General features: G+C 46.2%; 1 protein-coding gene across 2 annotated transcripts in view; it reads left to right on the top strand.

Moving 5' to 3' along the window:
- Nucleotides 1-22,490, top strand: part of Plc21C (Phospholipase C at 21C) — a 276,056-nt gene that overhangs the window by 194,248 nt on the left and 59,318 nt on the right. For both annotated transcript variants that reach the window (XM_089555248.1, XM_089555250.1), the window contains exons 7-14: nt 180-736; nt 1,955-2,062; nt 2,896-2,992; nt 4,723-4,807; nt 5,312-5,384; nt 9,613-9,664; nt 12,893-13,047; nt 14,277-14,741. In XM_089555248.1, the coding sequence (XP_089411374.1) occupies nt 180-736; nt 1,955-2,062; nt 2,896-2,992; nt 4,723-4,807; nt 5,312-5,384; nt 9,613-9,664; nt 12,893-13,047; nt 14,277-14,741 (1,592 nt within the window). The remainder of the gene's footprint in view (nt 1-179; nt 737-1,954; nt 2,063-2,895; nt 2,993-4,722; nt 4,808-5,311; nt 5,385-9,612; nt 9,665-12,892; nt 13,048-14,276; nt 14,742-22,490) is intronic.

Below are 22,490 nucleotides of genomic sequence, written 5' to 3'. Positions count from 1 at the left end.
CGGCAGAAAGTTAGGTGGGTGAATAAGGTTAGGAAGTTTGAGGGAAAACGGTGGCCGCGGCTGGCGAAGGACAGGTTTAATTAGAGAGACATGGGAGAGGCCTTTGCCCCACAGTGGGCGTAGTCAGGCTGATGATGATGAGGATGCAGGATGCCCTCTGATGCTCTCTGGTCACGCAGGCAAATCCTCGGTGGAGATGTACCGCCAGTGCCTGCTGGCGGGATGCCGGTGCGTGGAGCTGGACTGCTGGACGGGCCGCAACTCGGACGAGGAGCCCATCGTGACCCATGGCTACACGGTGGTGACTGAGATCCTCCTGCGCGAGGTCATCGAGGCCATCGCGGAGAGCGCCTTCAAGACCTCCGACTTCCCCGTGGTGCTGTCCTTCGAGAACCACTGCTCACCCAAGCAGCAGGCCAAGATGGCCACCTACTGCCGCAAGCTGTTCGGGGACATGCTGGTCACCGAGCCACTGACCACACACCCGCTCCGCGCGGGCCAGCCCCTGCCTTCGCCCAAGCAGCTGCTGCGCAAGATCATCATCAAGAACAAGAAGAAGCACCACCACGCACGTCATCACCCGCACGCGCCGGGGGCCAAGCCAACTTCGACCTCGGCCGCATTTACGGCCATGGCTGCAGCCACCGCCACGGCCGCAGCACCAGTTGAGGAGGACGATGAGGACGTCTCGCCACCACTCGACACGGCTGCTGGGGCACCAGTTGATGCCGGAGAGGTGCTTGTCCACTCTTAATGTCTTCCTCACGCTGTCTGCTGCATGCTGCTGCCGCTGCTGCCGGGTGTCACTGCCGATAAGCCATGTAACGCTTTCGCATTAAAATGAACCGCATTGCCAGCACTTGCCATTTTCACTAGAAAACTGCGGTGTCAGCATGGAGACAATCTCTGGCGTATGGATTCCTTAGGCTTGACTACATTTTACGTTGGTTCTAGCAACACTAGGACACAAGAAGCAACAAATCACTCAGGCGCAGCCAATGCATGAAATCTCCTTGACATCGCCAGATAGCGCCACGTACCCGGCAGCTACGCGCGCGCCAGCAGCATTGGGACCAATCAGCGCCTGCTCACCGGCGGTAGGCGGGCTCCCGGTATTCCGCTAACAAGGTACACGGTATGCTAAAGGTGTCTATTTGCGAGAACTTCGTTGACTACTTCGAGAACGGGATCCATCGTAACGCTGGCAAAACGCCGGTGCAAACGTAAACAAAGCAACGGTAGCGACGGCCACAATAGCCGATAGATGCCTTCAACGTGCGGCCGGCGTTAGCTTTCTTTTCGGCTGCTGCTAGGCCGCACTGCTGGCCGCCAGAAATCACGGAGTCTGCGTTACATTATGTGCACGTCATGTTTCACGTCACTTAGTCCTGTGTCGTCATAAGAGAATCACAAGTTTGAATCAGAGCGGCGGGAAAAACTTTTTCAACTTCGAATCCTAATTTCTTAGAAATAAATGCATCTTTCGCTGCCGGCCAAGTGGCAACAAAGCCATGAAATACCGAACTGTCCAATTTTGCTTTAAAAAAGATATTATTAGAGCTCTCCTCACTGTCCTTTTAAGCACGGTTTTTTAGCAGTAGATGTGCCTTTTGCTGCCCAAGAAATGTAAACCAGGCCGCAAAGAGCCACGGACTTTATTTCTACTAAGAATAATAATTGTATGCAGTTGTTCTGAGTGTGCCTTCAAGAGGTGCTTTCCAAATGCCCCTGGGGCATTTCCGCATGCTTGCATGTCGATTGCGCTGCAGAAGCCTTGCAGGCTGCCTGCTTCCTCCCATCCAAATGGAGCTTTGCTCTCAGGGTAGCCAACCTGGCATGCCTAAGAGCAGTGCAGCGGCCTGTGGATCCTGCTTGCCTGCAAACCTTGTGCATTTGTTGCCACAAAGCACACCCCTTGCAGTCGTGACGAGCTTGCCTCCGTTGTTCTGTGCAGGTGAATGGGGAGGCCAAGGCCATTGGATCAGAGGCGGAAGAGTGGGAGTCCGACTCTGGCACGGAGGAAGAAGAGGCCCCGGACCGGTCCGCCGAAGACCAGAATGAGGTGAGCGTTTGAATTGTGTTGAATCATTCGGTTCTGTTCAGGTGCCGTGGTATGTTTGTTTTTTCTGCTGTTGATTTCAGTTGCCTTCAAATGTTTTTGAACTTCCAAATGCGTATCTGTGGACATGCTTGGGTAGTCAGGGGTCAGGTTCTTGGTTTTGCGTTTTGTACCCCGGCCCCTAGTTTTTTCTGTGCAGAAAAAAAAAAACTGAAATATTCGAATAAACTGAAATGAACTCAACTAAACACTCATGTCGGTGGTGGGGCACGACAACGATGATGAAGTGTGCACGGCTGAAGTGAAAGTGGTGCTCACTGAGCAGGCAAGGGAAGGGAAAAGAGGGGCTCGTTACGACATGTATATGACAGAAGCCAGCAATCACCAAAACTAAGGAGCCTAGGGGATGTTTTTCTTTTTTGGGGGGGGTGTGGATCAAGTGGAAGTTAATAGTTTAATTGATTGATGATTGATTAGAAAGCAGAATAAAAAACAGCCACATGCCACCAGTGGGATGCAAACCCACGACCTCCAGATGACGCGTCCGGTGCTCTACCATCTCAGCTACGGTGACGGCTGTCCAACCTTCTGCATTTGGGTGTATTTATGTGTAGCGTAACGGAACCTTGAGAATAACTGCATTGCTCACACAGTGGCAGTGGCTATTCCCATTGGTGTATTAATTGAGGGTTCACTGTCGGCCGATGCTGACATTTCGCCGACTGCCATGGAAGACGCCTCCTTGTATGAGGTGATCATTGCCAACGTGGGGCTAGTCGCTTCTTCACTTGTGAAAGGATGAGCTGCATTGCTGTGACCCTGTGCCTTCTCTGCAGGGCACCGCTGCAAAGGAGTCCGAGGCTGTTGCGGAAATGTCTGCACTCGTAAACTACATTCAGCCGGTGCGCTTTCACTCCTTCGAGCACGCCGAAAGTGAGTGGCACTTCTTTTGCGGCTTTTTTCTCAGTCGGACGCCATTGTAGTAGAGGTCTGGTGGAATAGGTGCCGGGCCCTAGAAAGATCAAAAGCAAACGCAGAGATAGGCTTCGAATGCTGCTCAATGAAGGGTGGACATTGGCACTGTACAGCTTGTGTCCTTTGGGGGAAATTTGCACCCCAACACTGAGGCCCATATGAAATGGCCTGTCATTGCCATTGTCCTCTGCTGCCCACTTGTGCCCTAAAGTGCAAAATTACAACTACACTTCTAGCATTCAGGTCAGAAAGCAGACTTTAGCATTTGTTTTCTTACTTGCAAATTCTAGATTCAGTGTGCAGTGCTGATGCCCATTTTGCAGGATTTGTTCATGCCAATTATGGCCACCGTATGCTTTTGTGTCACATCTTAGAGCGCTGTAGACAACCCATTTTAGTTGCATGTTTTCTTCTCTTAAATGGTCCATAAGTCATTACAATAGGTGGACCACCATGTGGTATTCACCTACGGCCACTAATAATTTATAATTAAATTTTTTCTCTTATGCTGTTTCAGTTTCAAGAACCGAACGATGGGTGTTACATGTAAGAAATGTTCAGTCTATGTAAGGCAGGAAAAATGCTGCAATGTTGCCACTGATACGTCGTTTGTGTTACGCCAGCTCTTGAAGCAAGCTGGCTTAAGCATTGCAGTGAATTAAAATTGTGTGTCAGTGATTATACTGCGTTTTTTTTTTTTTTTTGATGGCTCACATGACCTAAGCATTCCTTGCATGTCAACAGTCATTGTTTGGTTGCGGAAACCGGAACCGAGACAGCATCAAGAAGAAATTCAATTATAAATCATTTAGCGGTTCTAGGGAATACCATGGGGCGATCCATGTGTGCTGATGTCTAGCACGTCATTTGAAAGAAGAAAACACGCAAGAATAAATTTGATGTCTAGAGTCCTTTGAGGTGAAGCCTGGCAGTTTGTGGTGTGTGGTGCAAAGTCATGAGAGATTGGCTGGCTGTGGAGTCCGTTTCAAAAAATGCACAAATTTGCGGATGAGGTTCTAGTTGGTTGCTAGAGGTAATGAGTGTGTTGTCAGCACTTAAAAACATGCTTTTAAAGCACTTAAAAAACACACAGGATGACGAGCGAAGCACAGGACATACGAGATGAAAGTATTCGTGTTGTGTTGCTTGCTCCGTGTGGGTGTGCGTGCATGCGTCCTGACAGCATTTCTCTAATTTAGGAGGGCTGAATATATTAGATTCTCTCAGGTGAAGACAGACAGCTGAATGTGTTTTTGACGTGTGTTTTCAGCTATAAACGTCACCAACGCCAACAAAGCATTGAGTGGTTCTTCCTTCTTATCTTTCACCGTTTTCGTTTTTCCATTTTGTCCCCTCATTATGTTGGGCACATCAAAGCTCCTTCTGTGGTGCATTTGCTTGTGCATCTGAACTTTGTCTCATGGATACACATTGCATATGGAGGTTTAGACATCTGTCGCTTTAGAATGTGCGTTAATGTATTTGTGCTGCACTCTGCCATCCTCTGTTTAGTACTTTGGCCTAGTGCACTGTATAGAGAATTTCTGTGGCAAATTGTTTTAATCCTCCTAAAAGGCGTTGTGCAACTACCCTTTTTGGCACATTGTTTGCTTTGCATCAATTTCTTGACAAAGCTGTGGTCTTTGCGCAGCATTTCTAACACTGGGGATGTTCTTCTTTCCTTTCAGAACGGGACCGCAGTTATGAGATCTCATCCTTTGTTGAAACCCAAGCCACAAACTTGCTCAAGGAACACCCTGTAGAATTTGTCAAGTATCCTTTTTTTGCCGAAACAGTCCTCCTGGAGAGCTGGGTCTGTCTTCGTATTGTTACCTTTCACCAGATCAGAACTCATTGGGTTTCGTGGGCTCTGCAGAAGCACAGACCAGCATGCAGCGTGTATTTGTTTCTGGGCTAGTTGGTAAATGCTTGTGGTGTATGCATTGGTACCAGGAAAAAGGGCGCACAGTGACAGAAAGATTTTGCCATGCATTTCTATTATTGTTTATCCATTTCCTGTTGCCATAAACCTCCCAGGAACAGTGTTGAATAAACCTCACTGAATGCCTTGAAGAAATGCGCATCGAAGCCAGTTTGCAGCTCTTCAGAACAGCTTCACGAGCTTTGTGTCACTGCGTGCATTCTGCCGACGAAAAACAATCTGTTATTGAATGTGTGTATTCAGCCTGGCATTGCATGCATGCATTCCTGCTTGGTTTTCCGTGGGCACTCCAATCTGAGTGCTTTGTTGTCTTCACCTTGACCAATTCATTCCAGCTATAACAAGCGCCAACTGAGTAGAATATATCCAAGTGGTACACGCGTTTCATCTAGTAACTATATGCCACAAGTAAGTCACACTTGCACATTGGCCAGGTCTATTTCTGGCAGTTATAGTGCCTATTCTCGCATTGGATAATTGGATAATTGTGAAATACTGAAACATTGAATGAGTTTATTGCATGCACATTCTTTTAACAGCCTGCAACTCATTGAGAGAAATGAACACCTGTGATGTGATATTGGCACCTTGGAACACACATGCGGGAAAGCTTCAGTGAATTTCTTACAAAAAGTTACCTGTGGCAAGACTAAGTCTGATAGCACAAGCTAGTGCCAGGAAGTGAAATGGTGGGTTCTTCCTGAGGATAAACCTGGAAACCAGTGTGGATTAGGAGCCCAGTGTGAGTTGCACGTACAGTAAAAGCTCGTTAATTCGACACTGACGGGACCGCGAAAAATTGTCGAATTATCCGAATGTCGAATTATCGAATGAACAACAAAAAACAATGTTTGCCGCAACAGGACGTATACCTTTAGTTGGCAAGGAAATCTGTAATCACCGTCCGCTTTTTCGAGCGAATTTGAGCGACTACGATAGCTCTTAACAGCTGCCAGGTGCTCCGCGGCACACGCGCCGTCAGGGATTTGTTCGGACAAGGCTTCTGCGGCTTCACCGTGCACTTCGGCATTTGGTGCAACTGCTCACAATCGTAAATCGTCGTCGTTGTCAGCGCCTGTCACTTCAATTATTTCATCCTCGGTCAGCTGACAGGACACGAAGGCGAGGCGGCGCGCAGGCCCTGCGCGCTACCCACCGGAAAGCAGCGCGGGGAGGAGGTGAAGGGAGCGCCGCTCCCCGCTTATCTGTTTTTTCAACCAGCGTCCGCGGGGACGGCGTTGTTGCTGGGACCCGCGTCTTATCTTTCCTCTGATCTTTTAACTCTCCTCTTATCTGCACGGGGACTGTGGACGGGTGTCTTATCTTTTCTCTATCTTTTTCTCTGATCTTTTAACTCTCCTCTATCTGCACATGGCAGCGGTGGTGGCTGAGCCAGTAGGCAATCCCTTGCGATTTCCTTTCACCCTTCTCTCAGTCGCAACAAAACAGCAACAAGTAGCGCAGTAAACACGCTGACAAAGCGCGCATTTACCAAAAAAGGCGCCATAAATAACTGTGATAGCGACTGCTGGGACACAACAAAGCACAAAAAAAAAAAAGACGCCAGCCGCTTCGGCCGCCACTAACTCGCTTCCTCGGATGGATGGACGGATGGATGGATGATATGACCATAGGGATGGCCTATCAGCCGTACAGTAGCGCCGCTCATGGCAGTGTTTTTTTCTTTTTGCTCTCGGCACACCGGCTTGGCGGGCTGCGGAGTGAAGTCGAATTAACCGACGCACGGCAGAATTTGTTCGAATTAACGAGAGTTTCGCCCCATAGACTCCTATGTATAATTGTAGGGACCTCGCGCGCGCGTCGAATTATCCGATTTGCCGAATTAACGGGGGTCGAATTAACGAGCTTTCACTGTACCCTAGCGGAAGCTGAGTTAGGCACGAAATGGGTGTAGTGTGCGGAAATGGTGGTCAGTCAGCTCTCACAGTGACGGACTTAATCAAATTGGCCACGTGGAAAGAACAGGCGCAGTAGCTGTGTCACTCACGATGGACACCTAAACTCTATCGGGCTTTAAATTTAGTTTTTTCCCAAGAACCATTAAGGAAACGAATATGCTACCAAACTCTGTTGTCACTTCACAACCACTCGGGGAATTCTTAGATAAGCTGCACGATGTTTTAACGTCTACATGAATTATATGCCAGAGTTTTATTTTTTGTATAAGTGGGGAACGCTTTATGTACCGAATTTTGGGTCCGTTTCAATGTTTGTGTCATTGCTGTATTTTATACCTCATTACCCACTCCTGTTATAGCCCGTGATCAGGACTGACAGTATAAATAAATGATGATGATGATGAAGGGATGAATGGGCGAGTGAAAGAAGAAATAGTCAGGAATGGGTGCTGCAGGGTAGTAAGCTTTCAGATTAATTTAGGCTGCCTGGGGTTTTTTAATGCGCACTGACGTTGCACAGCACGTGGGAATTTTTTATGTTTGGCCGCCGTTGAACTCCACCCGCCATGATGGTGAAGATGATGTGCTTCGTCAATTACATTTGGTTAGAGAGACTGGTAGGGCGGAACATGGTAGACAGATGTGGCACGTAGAGGTAGCTACCACCAAGATGTTGTCCCACTCAGGGCACCAAGGCATGGCTGAGGAAGAAATGAGCCACCTGTGGTAAAAGCGACAGGGCTTAAAAAACAGTGCCATGCAAAGGAGGCCATCGCAGAGTACACAACATGAGTGTTATGATTGTTACATGCTTGACTAGCATGGTCATCAAAAATAGGCGAGCAATACTTTTAAACCAGACCTAAGCAGAAGTGATCATACACCCTTGCTTACTTGCCATTTGCTGCAATGGCTTGAGAAGACTGATTTTGGGAAATTAACATTTGGAGTTTCATGCATGTAAAATTAAAGGCGTGGTAATGGCGCAAACATTTGTGGTGTAGCCACAGGAAGCAAATCTACAGAATATCAGTAACTGAAAGAAATGCATTCGCTTCTTAATTACCAACAGTACGTGCACATCAATATCGCAGAGTTTGAAGAGGTAATTGTTTAGTGTGCACCCATTTAACAAAATTATCTTAGCCGCATGAACTTTGAGATGGGACTCATTTCAGCTTATCGTGCATGTTGAACCTGCTTGTAGCCATGTGAAGGGGGCATTTGTTTACTAACATCTCTGCTTGCTGTGTGCCATGAAATGTTGAGGCAGTAATTCATGTCTCTCCTGAGCTTGCATCTTCGATTAAACTATAATACAGTAGAACAACCTTGTTGTTACATTTCTCACGGGGCGTCTCTCATAGCTTGAGTTGCTTTGAGATGTTAAACCCCAATAAACCAATAAACCAAACATTTCTCTTGGAGGCACGGGAAAAAAAGCGTACCAACTGGGAAGTGCGCATAATAAAAGAACGTACATCATTATCTGCCGCGTTTTTGTTTTACTCTAGTAAGGGGGCCATGCTCTCACGATCGTTTGCATGCACAGAAAATCTTAAAATGCTCTGCAATATCTCTCTGTGTGCTTGAGCAGCTGTTGATGGAAGCTAGGCAGCAGCGAAGATGGCGAGTGCATGGAGTGGGTGAAGTTCTCTTGGTAGCTGCTTTAATCCTCATCTGTTGCACCCTAGAAACCTCTAGAAACACCTAAAAACCCAGAACCTAGAAGCCCTAGAAAACGAACCTAAAAACTCTAGAAAACCAGAACCTAGAAACCCGAGAAACCCTAGAAAACTAGAACCTAGAAACCCTAGAAAACTAGAACCTAGAAACTCTAGAAAACTAGACACCTAGAAACCCTAGAAACCTAGAACCTAGAAACCCTAGAAAACTAGAACCTAGAAACCCTAGAAAACTAGAACCTAGAAACCAGAACCTAGAAACCCTAGAAAACGGCGAAAATGTGGATGGCAGAAACATGCCACGCAGTCAACCGGCATGGAAATGCTTGCTGTGGCATAGTTTCGTTTTCATGCCTTTGGTCACTCACACTTGCACCGCAGTAGTGATGAAACAGGCAACAAGGTTCATGCCGTCTGTTAGTGTGCCCGGCGTCGACGTGGCTGCAATATGCCGGAAGCTACTGAACAAGGTGGCGGCCAAGTGCTGATGGAGCCTAGAGTTCGGCTTTGGCCCCATTGCCGTTCTGCACACTCTGAGTGTAGGCTGTCGAAATGCCGGTGTGGGGAAAACCGCTTTCACAAAGGGGCATTTGTGGTGGAGCATGTGGGAAAGCTGCCACAGTTGTTGCATAACAGCAGAGTTAGTATTGCATGGGCTTCTCTGGGTGCTTCGGATGGGACAGGCTGACAAAAACGTTACAGCCGGTGGGAAAACACAGCACCTGGGAATGTAATAGCCGGTTTCTACTTAGAATTACATCTGATGAGCTCCCGAAACAACTATGAAACACATTTTTCACCGGGGTTTTAACTAGTATGTTGCCACTTCATTAATAAATGTGCTGCAACTCGTGAAAGCAAACTTTTGATAAAGTTTTGTACTTCAGCAAGAACTAAAGAATGATACGGGGCATGGAAAAATTTTAGCAGCAGTCTTCAGTCTGTTCTGGGTGTGAATTTTTTGCTGTGTTTGTGCAGTGCTGCAGAAAGTACTTTTCGTGATGCTGATTACTGCTGGCTTCTTTCTTGCAGGTATTTTGGAATGCAGGCTGCCAACTTATAGCGTTAAACTTCCAGTCTTTAGGTTGGTACAGTCTTATTCATCAACTATTTCACATTGGCAAAGGAAGGCATATGTGTCATGCTGTACTAGATGGCAGTTACTATGAAAGCCTTCTTTGCTCTAGGCAATAGTCTGTGTATAAGCTTAGAGGTATGGATGCCTTGAGGCTCTTCTATTTTTCCTAGGCATGTGCGAATAGTGACCTTTTGGTTCGAAGTGGATTTCGAAGCAAATATTTCGAATACTTCTGGCACATAAAAAAGATTGAACGGCACATTAGGAATTTTCGAAATCATCTATTTTTTTTTAACACACAAGGCCATTGCATGAAAAAAAGAGAAAATCCCTTGAAGCTTCGTCACTCTCATTGAAGCTGTCACGACTTTCTGCAGAAATGACCATCAGAAAATGGGGGAAGCTGACTTACATGCAGTGCCAATGTATCTGTGGGGTGGTTCATGGGATGTTTCACCCAAGATGTTACACACATTTTTGAAATCGCCTTTCTGAGTCAGTAGACCACTTTTTTCGGCATAGTATTGCCAGCGGGGTAGTACATCAGAATACAGCAAAGACTAACAGTCCGTTAACTGATATTGAGCAATTAACTTTTTAACTATTACTGTTAGCTCCTTAATTATTGAGATACATGCAGCCCACTGTAAGTGATATCCATATCGGTCTTTAGAATATCGAAAGCGCAATTACCCGCGGCGCTGTGGCACAACAAATTTTGGCTACATCTCGCCAAAATGCGTGTGCTTTTGAGACGCTTGCAGGCAAAGTAACCTCTCCAGTGCATGCAGCTGCTCGAAACAGTCATAATTTGTTGGGCTACAGCACTGGGGGTAACCGCGTTTTCAAAATTCTGCAAACCGATATCGATATTACTTACGGGGGGCTATATGCGTCTCAGTAATTAAGGAGCCTAACTGTAGTAGTTAGAAAGTTAACTGTTCAATACTAGTTAAGCAGCCTGCTAATTAGCACGTCTTGTATGTGTTCTGATGTTCTACACTGTTGACAATGCTACGCCGAAAAAGCGCACCTCTAACTGAAAAAGCTTATTTTTGAAAATAGTGTAAAGTCTTAGGTGAAACGCCCTAAATGTGGGTCCTCCAACTGCTGGTCTTAATTGCGATTGCATCGTTGTGCTACTGCTGCTCATAAGTGCAGTGACTCCATTACACCTGCTAGGCGTACGCACTGCATACCGCGGTCAATCCTGGAAGAGGTACGCCCAACCGAAACCACTCACAGCAGAGTTCCAGAAACGTTATTCGCTTGGGATGATACTTTGAGATTTCAAACATAAAACATTCGGATCGAATAGAATATCGAATACTTTACTACCATATATTCAAAACTATCGAATATTCACACATGCCTAATTTTTCTCTTCTTTCAAAAGCTGCATTAGCCTGCATCTGGAAACTGAAATGTAAATGTACATTTTTGTCCCTCAGCACTAAGAGGTATCGTTAAGCCAGAAAAATTTGGGCATTGATAAATTTGTGGTGACTGTGATCCCTAGGGATTTTTCAGTACATAACTGCTGCAGTATTAGAACAAACCATATTGGCTCATCTAATGAATGTGCTTGTGTAATGAATGCACGCTCTTACTTGCCTGTCAAAAGTTACAATTTTTCTGCACATTTCACCCCATGTAATGACCACGCCCCCTAAATTTTCAATGATTTTTTTTAAAAAGAAAATTGCTTCTTTTAAGCGAGTAAATACGGTATATGAAGGCTGTCATGTCTAGTCTGCCAAGAGATATGAAATTGGCTAGAATTTATATTTTTGATCCAGATGTGAACGAGTCAGTGTTATCTGCTGTTTGACACTTTTAAGTTCTGAAAGTTTGCTTTGTCTGTCTAACTTGTGCATTCATTGATGCAAGAGTCAGAATTGTTTTACATGATTAATATTGCATATGGCTTCTAAAGGAGCACAAGTGACTCATCAGTGCACACTAAACTTTTGTGCAGGTTTAAGCTCGTTTGAACCTCAATACTACCACCTGGGCTGTGTTCTGTTGTTCAGAGCTTTCATGGGTATTCTGCACAGCTGGTTTTGCGATGCCAGTAGAACTGCTGTATTCAGTTCACTCTGCTGTAAAATGAGTGCCGAGGCACATGTCTTGGAGGAGTTAGTACACTTTTCCTCTGACAGTCACAGTCAGCCCTTGAACTCATTATTTTTTTTTTAAAGGCTTGAACTGAGTTACCCTTCACAGCCTCTCCCGACCCTTGGTTTGGTTGCTCGGTCGCCTTACATCCCAGGCAGCACAGGTAATCGGTAGGGGTGTGCGAATATCAAATTTTTTGAATACGAATCGAATATGAATACTTGGTTCCGAATATCGAATCGAATATCGAATAATCAAGGACAGACTCATTTAACCACTACGAAACATTTATTTCAGCATCCAAGAGCATCAAAGTTCGACTATAAATGATTACATGAACACAAAAGGTGTGTGTGGCTGCACTAAAGGTATCAAAGTCTGGAACATTATCCTTAGAAGAGTGGAAATTTCAGAGAAAATGGCTAGTACACAGCATTGATTAAGGCTAGCTTGCCATATGCACAAAAGCGCGTTGCTGGGATGAACATGAAAGGTTGTCTTGAAGGAAAACCGGCTGCTCCACATGGTCAGGCAGAAGTAGTTCCCTTCTAGCTGAAATGACTTCTCCAGCCACAGAAAAGGCCCTCTCATGTGGCACTGAACTGGCACGTATTGCGAGGTACTTCGTGCACAGCGCTGACTATACCAGCTTCGCAGGTATAGCTACAAAGAAGCTCACCAGCGCAGTCAGCTACGGCACGGCCCAGTGTTACGCATTGCTCTAGGCGCTGCCATGTTGTTATGTCTCTGTTGATAGGACTTGCGGACCAAAATGAATGCCGGTGCTCGCAATAGCATATTTGGCTAGATACGAATATTTGCATCGGATCGAATATTCGAAACAAGACGAGTACTTGGATTTCGAATTGAATACAAATTCTAAAAATATAATATTCAAATTATGTTAAAAAATTTCGAACATTTGCACACCCCTAGTAATTGGCCCAATAATGGCCAAAGGATGGTTTCACTGTGGTCCTTTGTATGACCGGTGTTTGCCAATACATTTCCAATGTTGGGCCGACTAGCTGTGCTGCCGGGGATTGCTGTGTACTTGTCACCAGCGACTAGCATCCGGGAACCACGTGGCACTAATGCCCCCCTCGTGTTGCGCAGACCTTGGCATGCAGCTGAACCTGGGCATCTTTGAGTTCAATGGCCGCAGTGGCTACCTGCTCAAGCCGGACTTTATGCGGCGGGCCGATCGCAAGTTCGATCCCTTTACGGAGTCCACGGTTGACGGCATCATTGCGGGCACTGTCTCCATCAGGGTGAGCCTTTACACCAGAGCAGTTCTCTGCAGCTTCTGGAAGTCGGCATAGCACAAAGTTCTCTTTCGGCTGTGGCTAGAGGCATGTGTGGTTGTGGACCAAAGTGCAGTTGTAATTTCGCAGCTGAAAGGGTTATCCTAGCATTGCTGAATATTGGTTAATCCAGGCTGATCTTTAGGGCAGTTCGTTTATTTGTTTTGAAATGCTTATTGCACTCAGTCTTGACCATAGCCATTGTTTTTGCTGTGCATCCTTGGGTTTGCATAGCTGTAGCACATTTGTACGGGTCATATTTTTATGTAACTTGGTTTTCTTTGTGAAAGCTGATGTTGGGATTTTGCACTAGACAACACTCCATCCAGTTGAGATTTCACTGTGTCTGAACTTGTAGAACATGCTATTTAAGACCTTGATACTTTGAAAATGGCTTATTCGAAATCCTGTTTAACTTGGAAGATTTTCGTTGATTGCAGAATTTAATATGAAGATGTTACCACATAATCCAAGCATCCATGCTTTGCTGGCCGCATAAATCATTGACCTTGGTCGTGTCCTCACAGCCTCCCAATATGGGAAAGTGCCAATCCAGTTTTGTGCAGTGTTCATCATGAAGTTATGCCGACTGCAGAAATATTTGTTTTTACTACCTGACGTAAATAACAAATGAGATGTGTAGTATCTAGACAGTTAAGGTCAAAGGGCTGCCCTTGAGCACTCTTATCGGATGCCGGCCTAACTGGAGATGAAACAGTAACAGCCAACTGCAGCGAAATTTTGCTTTGGCTATGATGTCCCCTAATATGCTCAATATATCATGAAACTAGTCATGAGAAAATTCCGTACTTGTTTGTAAACTAACATTGTTAAGTGCATTTAAAAATCTCTGGACCATGTCCACCTGGCAACGTGTACCATATTTACATGATTGTAGGTAGACGTATTTTTAAAACCTTAAAATCCGAAGTGGGGATGGGGTTGTCTTACATTCGAAACCAAGGCATGGCACCATAAATAAAGGCAAGACAAATGAGATACCAGGGATGCTACAGCATGGTTGCAATTTTATGTCTGCTCTACGGCTCTACCCAGTAGCATTCAGCTGTTCTGCGTGCTTGTTCAAAAGGATTTTTGAACAAACCAGCCTCTGGCTCCAGCTTGAGGGTGTCCTGAGTGTTCGCTACCTTTCCCTTGGTCTGAGCTGAACTTGAGGTGTTCGTGGTGTGGTGCAGATAATCTCTGGCCAATTCCTGTCGGACAAGCACGTGGGCACGTATGTGGAGGTGGACATGTTCGGCCTTCCAGCGGACACGGTGCGGCGGCGCTTCCGCACCCGCACCGTGCCGGCCAACGGCATCAACCCCGTGTACGACGAGGAGCCCTTTGTGTTCAAGAAGGTGGTCCTACCGGACCTAGCCGTGCTGCGCATCTCGGTGTGCGACGACAGCGGGAAGCTGCTGGGCCACCGCATCTTGCCCGTGGTGGGGCTACGCCCGGGCTACCGGCACATCTCCCTGCGCAACGAGTCGGGCCAGCCGCTGCTGCTGCAGACGCTCTTTGTGCACGTCACTGTCAAGGACTATGTGCCCCACGGCCTCTCAGAGCTGGCCGACGCCCTGGCTAACCCCATCAAGTACCAGTCCCGCATCGAGAAGCACGCCACACAGCTGCGCGCACTCACCGATGACCTCGACGAGGTGAGTCCCGCACTCACTTGCTGGAGACATGACAAGCCACTGACATAGCATATTTGCATGAATTATAATGCGTTTTTTTTTCATCTAGTCGTCTGCTACAGTATACGTCTCGTGTTATCTACAGAACGAAGCTTTTTTTTTCTCCGTTCTTCTAGATACAGAAAGCTCAACCGTCAGTCTCATGACCTCGATGAGATGAGTCCCGCACTCGCTTGCTGGAGGCATGACAAGCTGGCGACATAGCATATTTGCATGAATTATAATGCAATTTTTTTTTTTCATCTAGTCGTCTGCTACAGTATACATCTCGTGTTATCTACAGAACGGAGCTTTTTTCTTTCCGTTCTTCGAGATACGGAGAGTTCAGCCGTCAGTCTCATGAGCTGTGTGGGAAACCCAACTTTTCGATGACCTTGGGCTGTCAAGGCAAAGCACACGACATTCATAGGCTAGAGAAAGGGTGTGGCTGCGAACAAAGAAAAAGGCAACACTGGCCATTGAGAAGGAGAAGGCAAGGAAAGAAGGGTAGAGTGGGGAAGGGAAAAAAATGGCAAACAGGCACAGAACTTTGTAGCTGGAAGCAGCAGCAACAAGAACCGGAGGCGAGGTAGCATGGCAGCTACTACTGTGCAAAAGGCCGCCTGTGATTAAGGGACTCTGAAATCATTTTGATGGTCATAGTCTAATGCATCAGACCGGTTAAAAGCCCTGCATGAACCCTATATTTTACAGATTTTAAAAATTGCTGCTTACAGTTGATTAGGACGACACCTCACCACATGTTCTTAACCACCCCTCCCCCTCTGACATAAGCGGGGAACTTTGGCAAGCCTTCTCATTTGACCTGTTTTTGAGTATTTTTTTTTCTGGCGCATTAGCGTGTGCGAGTCGAGGGGGAGAGTAGGAGCATTGTCTCTGATTGCAGATATCTTCGGCGTTGGTGAAGCTACCTTAAAAACTTTTGCGGCGCAGTGACGAGTGATGGAATACCGATCACTCATGTGCTTTTCCTAACCCCAGTAAATATTGTTTCATGGTCTCTTTAAAGGGGGATTACATGGAAAAAATGTTATTTTGGTCTAAAGAACTGCATTTATTTATTTTTTTCATACAAGGTTTTTCAAACAGTAATTAAGGTGCCTATTTTCCAAGTTTTTTCATGATCTCTGCAGCAGACATGCAGACAAAAAAGTTTTTTCCTTTTGCATTGATGCACAAGTTACCACCGGCAGTGCCTGAACACATCATTTTCAATGTACAGTGAAGGGGCATAGCAATGTTTATTTTATGCACTTTCTGACCTGTTCAGGCCTTCTGTGAAGACAGCAGCAGAAAAATATTTAGAAATGCAAGCAAAATGGACATAATGCGAACCATGAAAGCTGTGACTATTAGGTAAAATGAAGTAAGGCTGTGGTAAGCAGAAATACATCACGTAACTTTCCAAGACAAGTTTCTAATCTTTCTTTATAAAACCTGTACAGTAGAACCCCGCTTTTAGTAAGCACGGATATACTAAAAACTCTGTTCTACTGTAGAAGATCGATAAGGGGGAGCCTGGACTTGAAAATAAAATTTTATTAATCTAGTCATAGTGATGAAATTTTCAGGGCACATGTATTTTTGTGTGCTGATTCTAGATAAGTCATTTAATTTCATGTAAAACAGTTCCTTGAGCACTTATGCAATTTTTATGCAAGTACTTTGCAAAGCGTTTTGAAGAAAATTTCTTGTGGGAAACATGCTGAAATGTGTGCCATTGGGTTCTCTTGACACCAAGGAATGCAATAAGGGTAAGATTATCATCCTGGCTGTCATAGAACTTGAGTTATAGGCAGTGGCGTAGCCAGAAATTTTGTTTGGGGGGGCTCATGTTGCAGCGCGGCCTCCTCATAGAATTTGTGGGGGGGGGGATCAAACGCAAGAATAATAACTGCACTGCGATTGACAATGCCATTGTGTATTAGTTAATGCTACGCACTGTCTAGACACGTGAAATTGTATATTTTTTTAAAATAAAAGAATGTATTCGTGTGTCTTAAAAATCGTGGCAGACGTAACTGATACCAATGCTTCCATTTATTTCCGTATTTAATAAGTGAAGAAAACCTCACGTGAAGTCTAGAACTATAATAAATCTTCAGTAAAACTTCTTTTTGGCTAGTTGGTGCATTTTGAATCGAAGAAAAGAAGCAGCGCCAAAGCATGCAAACACAGACAAAGAAAGGAGAAGACAGAAGCGCTGACTAACAATTGAATTTTATTCAAGGAAGGCACACAGGCGAGGAACAGAGGTGAAGAGGAGGAGAATGAACAATCGTGAAAGATAACAGCAAGCCCAAGCAAGCAACAAGAAATAAAAAGTCAAACTTTAGCTGCTTCTTAAAAGTCGATCTCTGCTGCAAAGGGAGTGGAAGTGTCGCCATATCTCTTGATATAGTACGCTTCCAGGCTAACACTCAGTCTTGTCGGCACTGTTACCTAGAATCCTAGTCTCATCCAAACAAGCCACGAATCCTCTGTACTTACTTACGTGCACAACCAAATGTGCGTACCTATCTTGTAATTGACTTAAATTTCGGGCATGTTCCCCCAATCGTTCGATGAGGCAGCGGCCGGTTTCGCCTACATAAACCTTTCCACATGTTAAGGGAATGGCGTAAATCACGCCTGTTGAGCACTTCACAAACGAAGTGTCATGCCTTATCTGGCATCCTAATTTGTTGGAGCCGCAAATGCGTGGGGATAACTTTCCCAGCTTGTTGGGTGCCGAAAATACAACAGACTCACTCTTTGCAGCAGACATCGACTTTTTAGAAGCAGCTCATGTTTGGCTTTTTATGTCTTGTTGCTTGCTTGGGCTTGCTGTTATTAGGGGTGTGCGAATATTCGGTAATTTCGAATATTCGATTGAATAGCACGGTATTTGATATTCGCTTCGAACCGAATTCTCGGTATTCGAAATTTCGAAGTATTCGTCTCGCGCGAATAGTGTTACTGGGACGCTTGCCCGCTTGCTTTATGTGGTTTCGGTTCCATGTATTGCCGCATAGATAGCTTTTTTTTTTTATTGTGCTTCCAACACTCGGGGGTCAGTCAATACGCAAATCACGATCAGACCGGGGTGCGAACCCAGCGATAAACAAAAGAAAGGTGAGGGCGACACGCTCTTGCGAAAGATCCTGCGTTTTGGCCGTCTTCGAACCTGCACACTAAGGCTGCCATAAGCCGCGTCGCTGCCACCGTGTCGAGGCAGACGCAATGAAGGAAGAACACAGCTGACAGTCGTCTAAGCTTCAAAACAAGAAACCTCAGTTTATTTTCAGCGAACCCTTTATATAGTCTGTCTGGCGGTGACATTATCAATGAGCTTGGACGCCGCAAGTATTCGAATGCGGGCATCGCTTTGCCGCATTCATTCCCCCCCCCGCCCTCTTTTTTTTTTCCAATAGAGCTGCGGAAAAGATTATCTGATAGGACAGATGCGACGATAAACACGCAGCCCTACCGCGCTATCGCTTCACCCAATCAGGTGACGAATCATGCGTACCAAACATGGGCGACTGTTCTCGGCAGCATTGAAGCAAGCCATCATATTACCGGCGGAGGCGAGAAAAATTCAGCGGCAGCGCGGGGACTCTATGTCACAGAAGTGTATACTTACTTCAATGGAAAGGGCGCATTTAGCGTGTGATAACGCCAAGCTTATTGTGCACCCGTGGAGGATTACTGCCGTTAACGCTCGGCATCGGGGAGGCTGCGGACGTATACGTGACTGCCGAACTTTAGTAGAACGAAATGATCGGATCCATCTATGACTGGCATCTTTTCTTGCTATTCTGACTGCTTGCGCATTGGTGGGAACGGAATGCCGTCGTAATCAGGGCATTGAGCCGTCTTCGGTGTTGTTCCGTCGCTGCAACTCGGGCACTCCGGTACGTTGGAGGCTCAGAGCATTCTTGGAAGCGCGATGCTAAGTGCTGCTCGGAGGTACTACCGGGGACAATTTTGCCAGGAGGTGCGAGCGGCACAAATGACGTTTCACTTGCGGCGCTAGTTTTGTACAGTCGCTTCCATTCTTGCTAGTCTGGGAATGTAACCGGAACGATGTTCCAATCCTTCAGCTTGATAAGCGCAGCAATGCTCCGGCAAACAGCAGCCACGAGCTGCTAGTGAAATGCCAAAAAAAAATGCATCGTGCGACACGCCTTGTCAGAGTGACGGCATAGGCCGGGAAAAGCGCCAGTTTGCCGCGCTAAACCCAAGAGAGACAGAGCAGAGCCGACGTTTCCATACTAGCACCCCTCGGATAGCGAAATAGACGCGCAAATCTCAAGCCGCAAGGTGATGGCAATGCATTTGAGCCATGGGCGGCACGTCCTGAACGCTCTGCCCCAGTCAGTACGGCCAACCTATCGGTGCTGTGGGAGCTTTGGATACGCGATAGTGCGATGCTGCCAGTGCTGCTAGGAGGTCCGGTCAGCCTATGTTCCATTTTAACATCTTTGGACGCAGCAGTCCCATCGCGTAACCAAAAAGAAGGCGCAATCCAAGCCAAGAAGTGAGGATCCTAAACTATAGAAACGCAAGCAACGCAAGTGGCAAGTCGGTGCACTGAACGTGATTGCCTAGCTCAGTTGGACATTCGACCCGTTTGACCACTGGTCACCAGTAGTGCAGAATGTCCTTTTTTTTTTTTCATTATTGTTCTTAGTGCTCTTGCTGCAGTGTAGTGCAGTTACTCCTATGGTTTCAGTTATTGGTTGTACTACTGGCACCGTTCTATTATACTGTCATTTTTTGTATTTTATCTCTAATTTCTTATTAGAAAGCAGCCGGTATTTTATGTGTTATAACTTTTTATCACCAAACCAGTAAAAATTGTTCTTAACTCACTTTAGATGCTCTCTTAAAATTTTGAAGCATAGTTTTAAATAAAGCCTCAGTGCAATATGTAATGGCATCGTGTGTTAGGAAGATAAATGGTTTTGGAAATGTCTACTGTCATTCAACCTTTTTTTAGTGCCAGAAGTACTATTCGAACTATTCTCTTCGAAATTGTTCGAAGAAAATTGCTATTCGCTTCGAATTCGCTTCGAATCAAAAAACCACTATTCACACACCCCTAGCTGTTACCTTTCATGATTGTTCGTTCTCCTCCTCTTCACCTCTCTTCCTTGCCTCATTTAAGGTGTGCCTTCCTTGAATAAAATTCAATTGTTAGTCAGTGCTTGTGTCTTCTCCTTTCTTTGTCTGTGTTTGCATGCTTTGGTGCCGCTCCTTTTCTTCGATTCTAGAACTATGTCAGTCCGAAACCAGGAAAGTAGTGCACGTCGCTGATATGAAAAACTTGAAGGTCATGAAATGAGCAAGTAGAGGACAAATATTTTAATGAATCATTGTCGTTCAAGGACCTTTATATTTTTGTACATATGCAACGGCCAGTGAAAAATCTCAATGGCCCTGTCTGTTCCAGTGTACTGCTCAGCAGCAGCTGTCACCAGTCATGTATTGTGAGTAATTGCACCGAAATTTTAGTCGCAACAGCGAGCACATGTATAAATGAGGAGTTCTGCAAAATATAGACGCTTTACAGCGCCGTATCATGGGGGCTGCCATCTTTGATCACGTGATCACGGCGCCATTACTCGCCTCCTGACCGCTCGGCGCGCGCCTCGTCGCGAAGGCTGCTGCGTCGGACGGTTCGGTTCCGACAGGCAGTGTTTCGGCTGATACAGTTTTAAAGGAGTGGGAAGACGACACTAAGAAGTACTTGAAACTGGGCTTGTTGGTGCATATTCGTGAAAGTCATGAGAGCGCAAAACGGGGACACGGACGAGGAAGGTGAAATGCTGTTTCTTGATGCGTATCTGTGAGAGGCGATTGTCTGCGATCAAGAGCTTGGATAAGAGCAAAGGCTATTTAAACGTTTTTCCCTGAATAAATCCTGTTGAAAGTAGCAGCGCTCGTCCTGTTCCCTTCCTCGTCCGTGTCCCCGTTTTGCGCTCTCATGACTTTCACGAAGACGACACTAGTTGGTCCGAAGCTTCGAAGGACATGTGAAAACCCTAATTTGATCACTTCAGGCGTGAAAACGCAATACGACTTCATGTCGCGTAGTGCCACTGAGTTCTCCGCCTCTTCGAGCCAACGGACGGATCGCCTGAATGCTTGTCTTTGCATGCGCTGAAGGCTCTGCTAATGTTTTTTTTTTATTGCTATTATATAAAACGGCAAGGTTGAATGTTCCTGCGGCCTTACAGGTCGTTGTCCTATCGTGTAACTGCATGCAGACACTGCTGTAAAACGCTCACATGCACATCGTATGCATTTGTTTACAACCTGCTAACGGGGCTTAGGAAACCTGAAATATTTCTTACTGGTTGGATAAACGTAGAAAGGCGGCAAATATAAATAGACGCACAAAGGTTGACTATCATGGTAGCAGTACCATGCATCAAGCAGCCGTCACAAGCTGGCGTGCAATCATTCCGAAGGATTCCGCGATATAATTGTTATAACGCGCACATAGCAACGCGTTCATGCTAGACGAATTTCACAATAACGTCAGCCTCATATAAAAAATTTTGGTACGCTCGACGCTCGATATGCGGACATGGAAATGCTCATGGGCCGCCGCGGTGGCTCAGTGGCTATGGTGCTCGGCTGCTGACCCAAAAGACGCGGGTTCGATCCCGGCCGCGGCGGCTAGAATTTCTTTGGAGGAGAAATTCTAGAGGCCCGTGTACTGTGCGATGTCAGTGCACGTTAAAGAACCCCAGGTGGTCGAAATTTCCGGAGCCCTTCATTACGGCGTCTCTCATAGCCTTAGTCGCTTTGGGACGTTAAACCCCACAAAACCAAACCAAACCAAATGCTCATGGTCTCTTTGGTTGTAATTAATCAGCTTTACTCTGAGCGTGTGGAGTCACTTTTCGTGACTGTCTCGCATGGACCGCGAGCAAGTGACAACCGCCCAGCACAGCAGCCGTAAACCAAATGCTGTAATCCGAATACGGTCCACGGAAACCGCGCTACTTGGAGCGAAATTGAACAGTAGCACCAAGACGGCATGTAATACACGGACTGACGGTAAGCGTTGTCGGCTCCCACGGCAGTGCGGTGCATAATAAACAGCAGCAGCATGTAAGAGCGCAAGTCGTCTTTTTTTTTTTCGTTCCTAAGTCGGCTTCGGGCGCTCCTTTTACTAATGGCCACACACCATCACTTACGATGAGTGGGGTCTCAGCACAGTGCACAACAACTGAAAGCACGCCGTCATGGTTTAGGTGGCGGAACAGCTTCCTCATGCGGCTGTGTTGTGCACTTACCCTCGCAGATTTTCCAAGATCGAAACCTTTCTTTATTAGCTATCTAGCGCTGGCGAACGTGTTTGTTGCGTTCGCCAGTTCGGAAAGGGTGCGTGTCGAACTGGCGTGAACATTGGCATTACCTACTTGTGCAGTTCGGTTCCGTGAAGCTTGCAAACGGACACATCACGCACCTTTAACTTTCTGTCTCAGTTCTTGCAATCCACAGCACAGCACGTGTTTCCTCTGCCTTTTCACATCGATCGTAGAAAGAACACATTCGGCAACCACCCGCGAAATTTCCACTGCTGCGTCGAGGCGAACACGCCGGCTACTTACGAGGCCAGTAATGGTGCCGTGTTCCGAGCGCACGTGTGGCGCCATCTGGTCTCAAACGGAAGAACTGCGCGCTGTAAACGGTCTATACATTAGAAGTGCG

Source organism: Amblyomma mixtum, chromosome 8 (assembly GCF_055824585.1).
Source record: "Amblyomma mixtum isolate Tamu chromosome 8, ASM5582458v1, whole genome shotgun sequence".
NCBI lineage: Eukaryota > Metazoa > Arthropoda > Arachnida > Ixodida > Ixodidae > Amblyomma > Amblyomma mixtum.
Note: the sequence above shows the minus strand (reverse complement) of the source record. Positions and strands in the feature narration are given on the sequence as shown.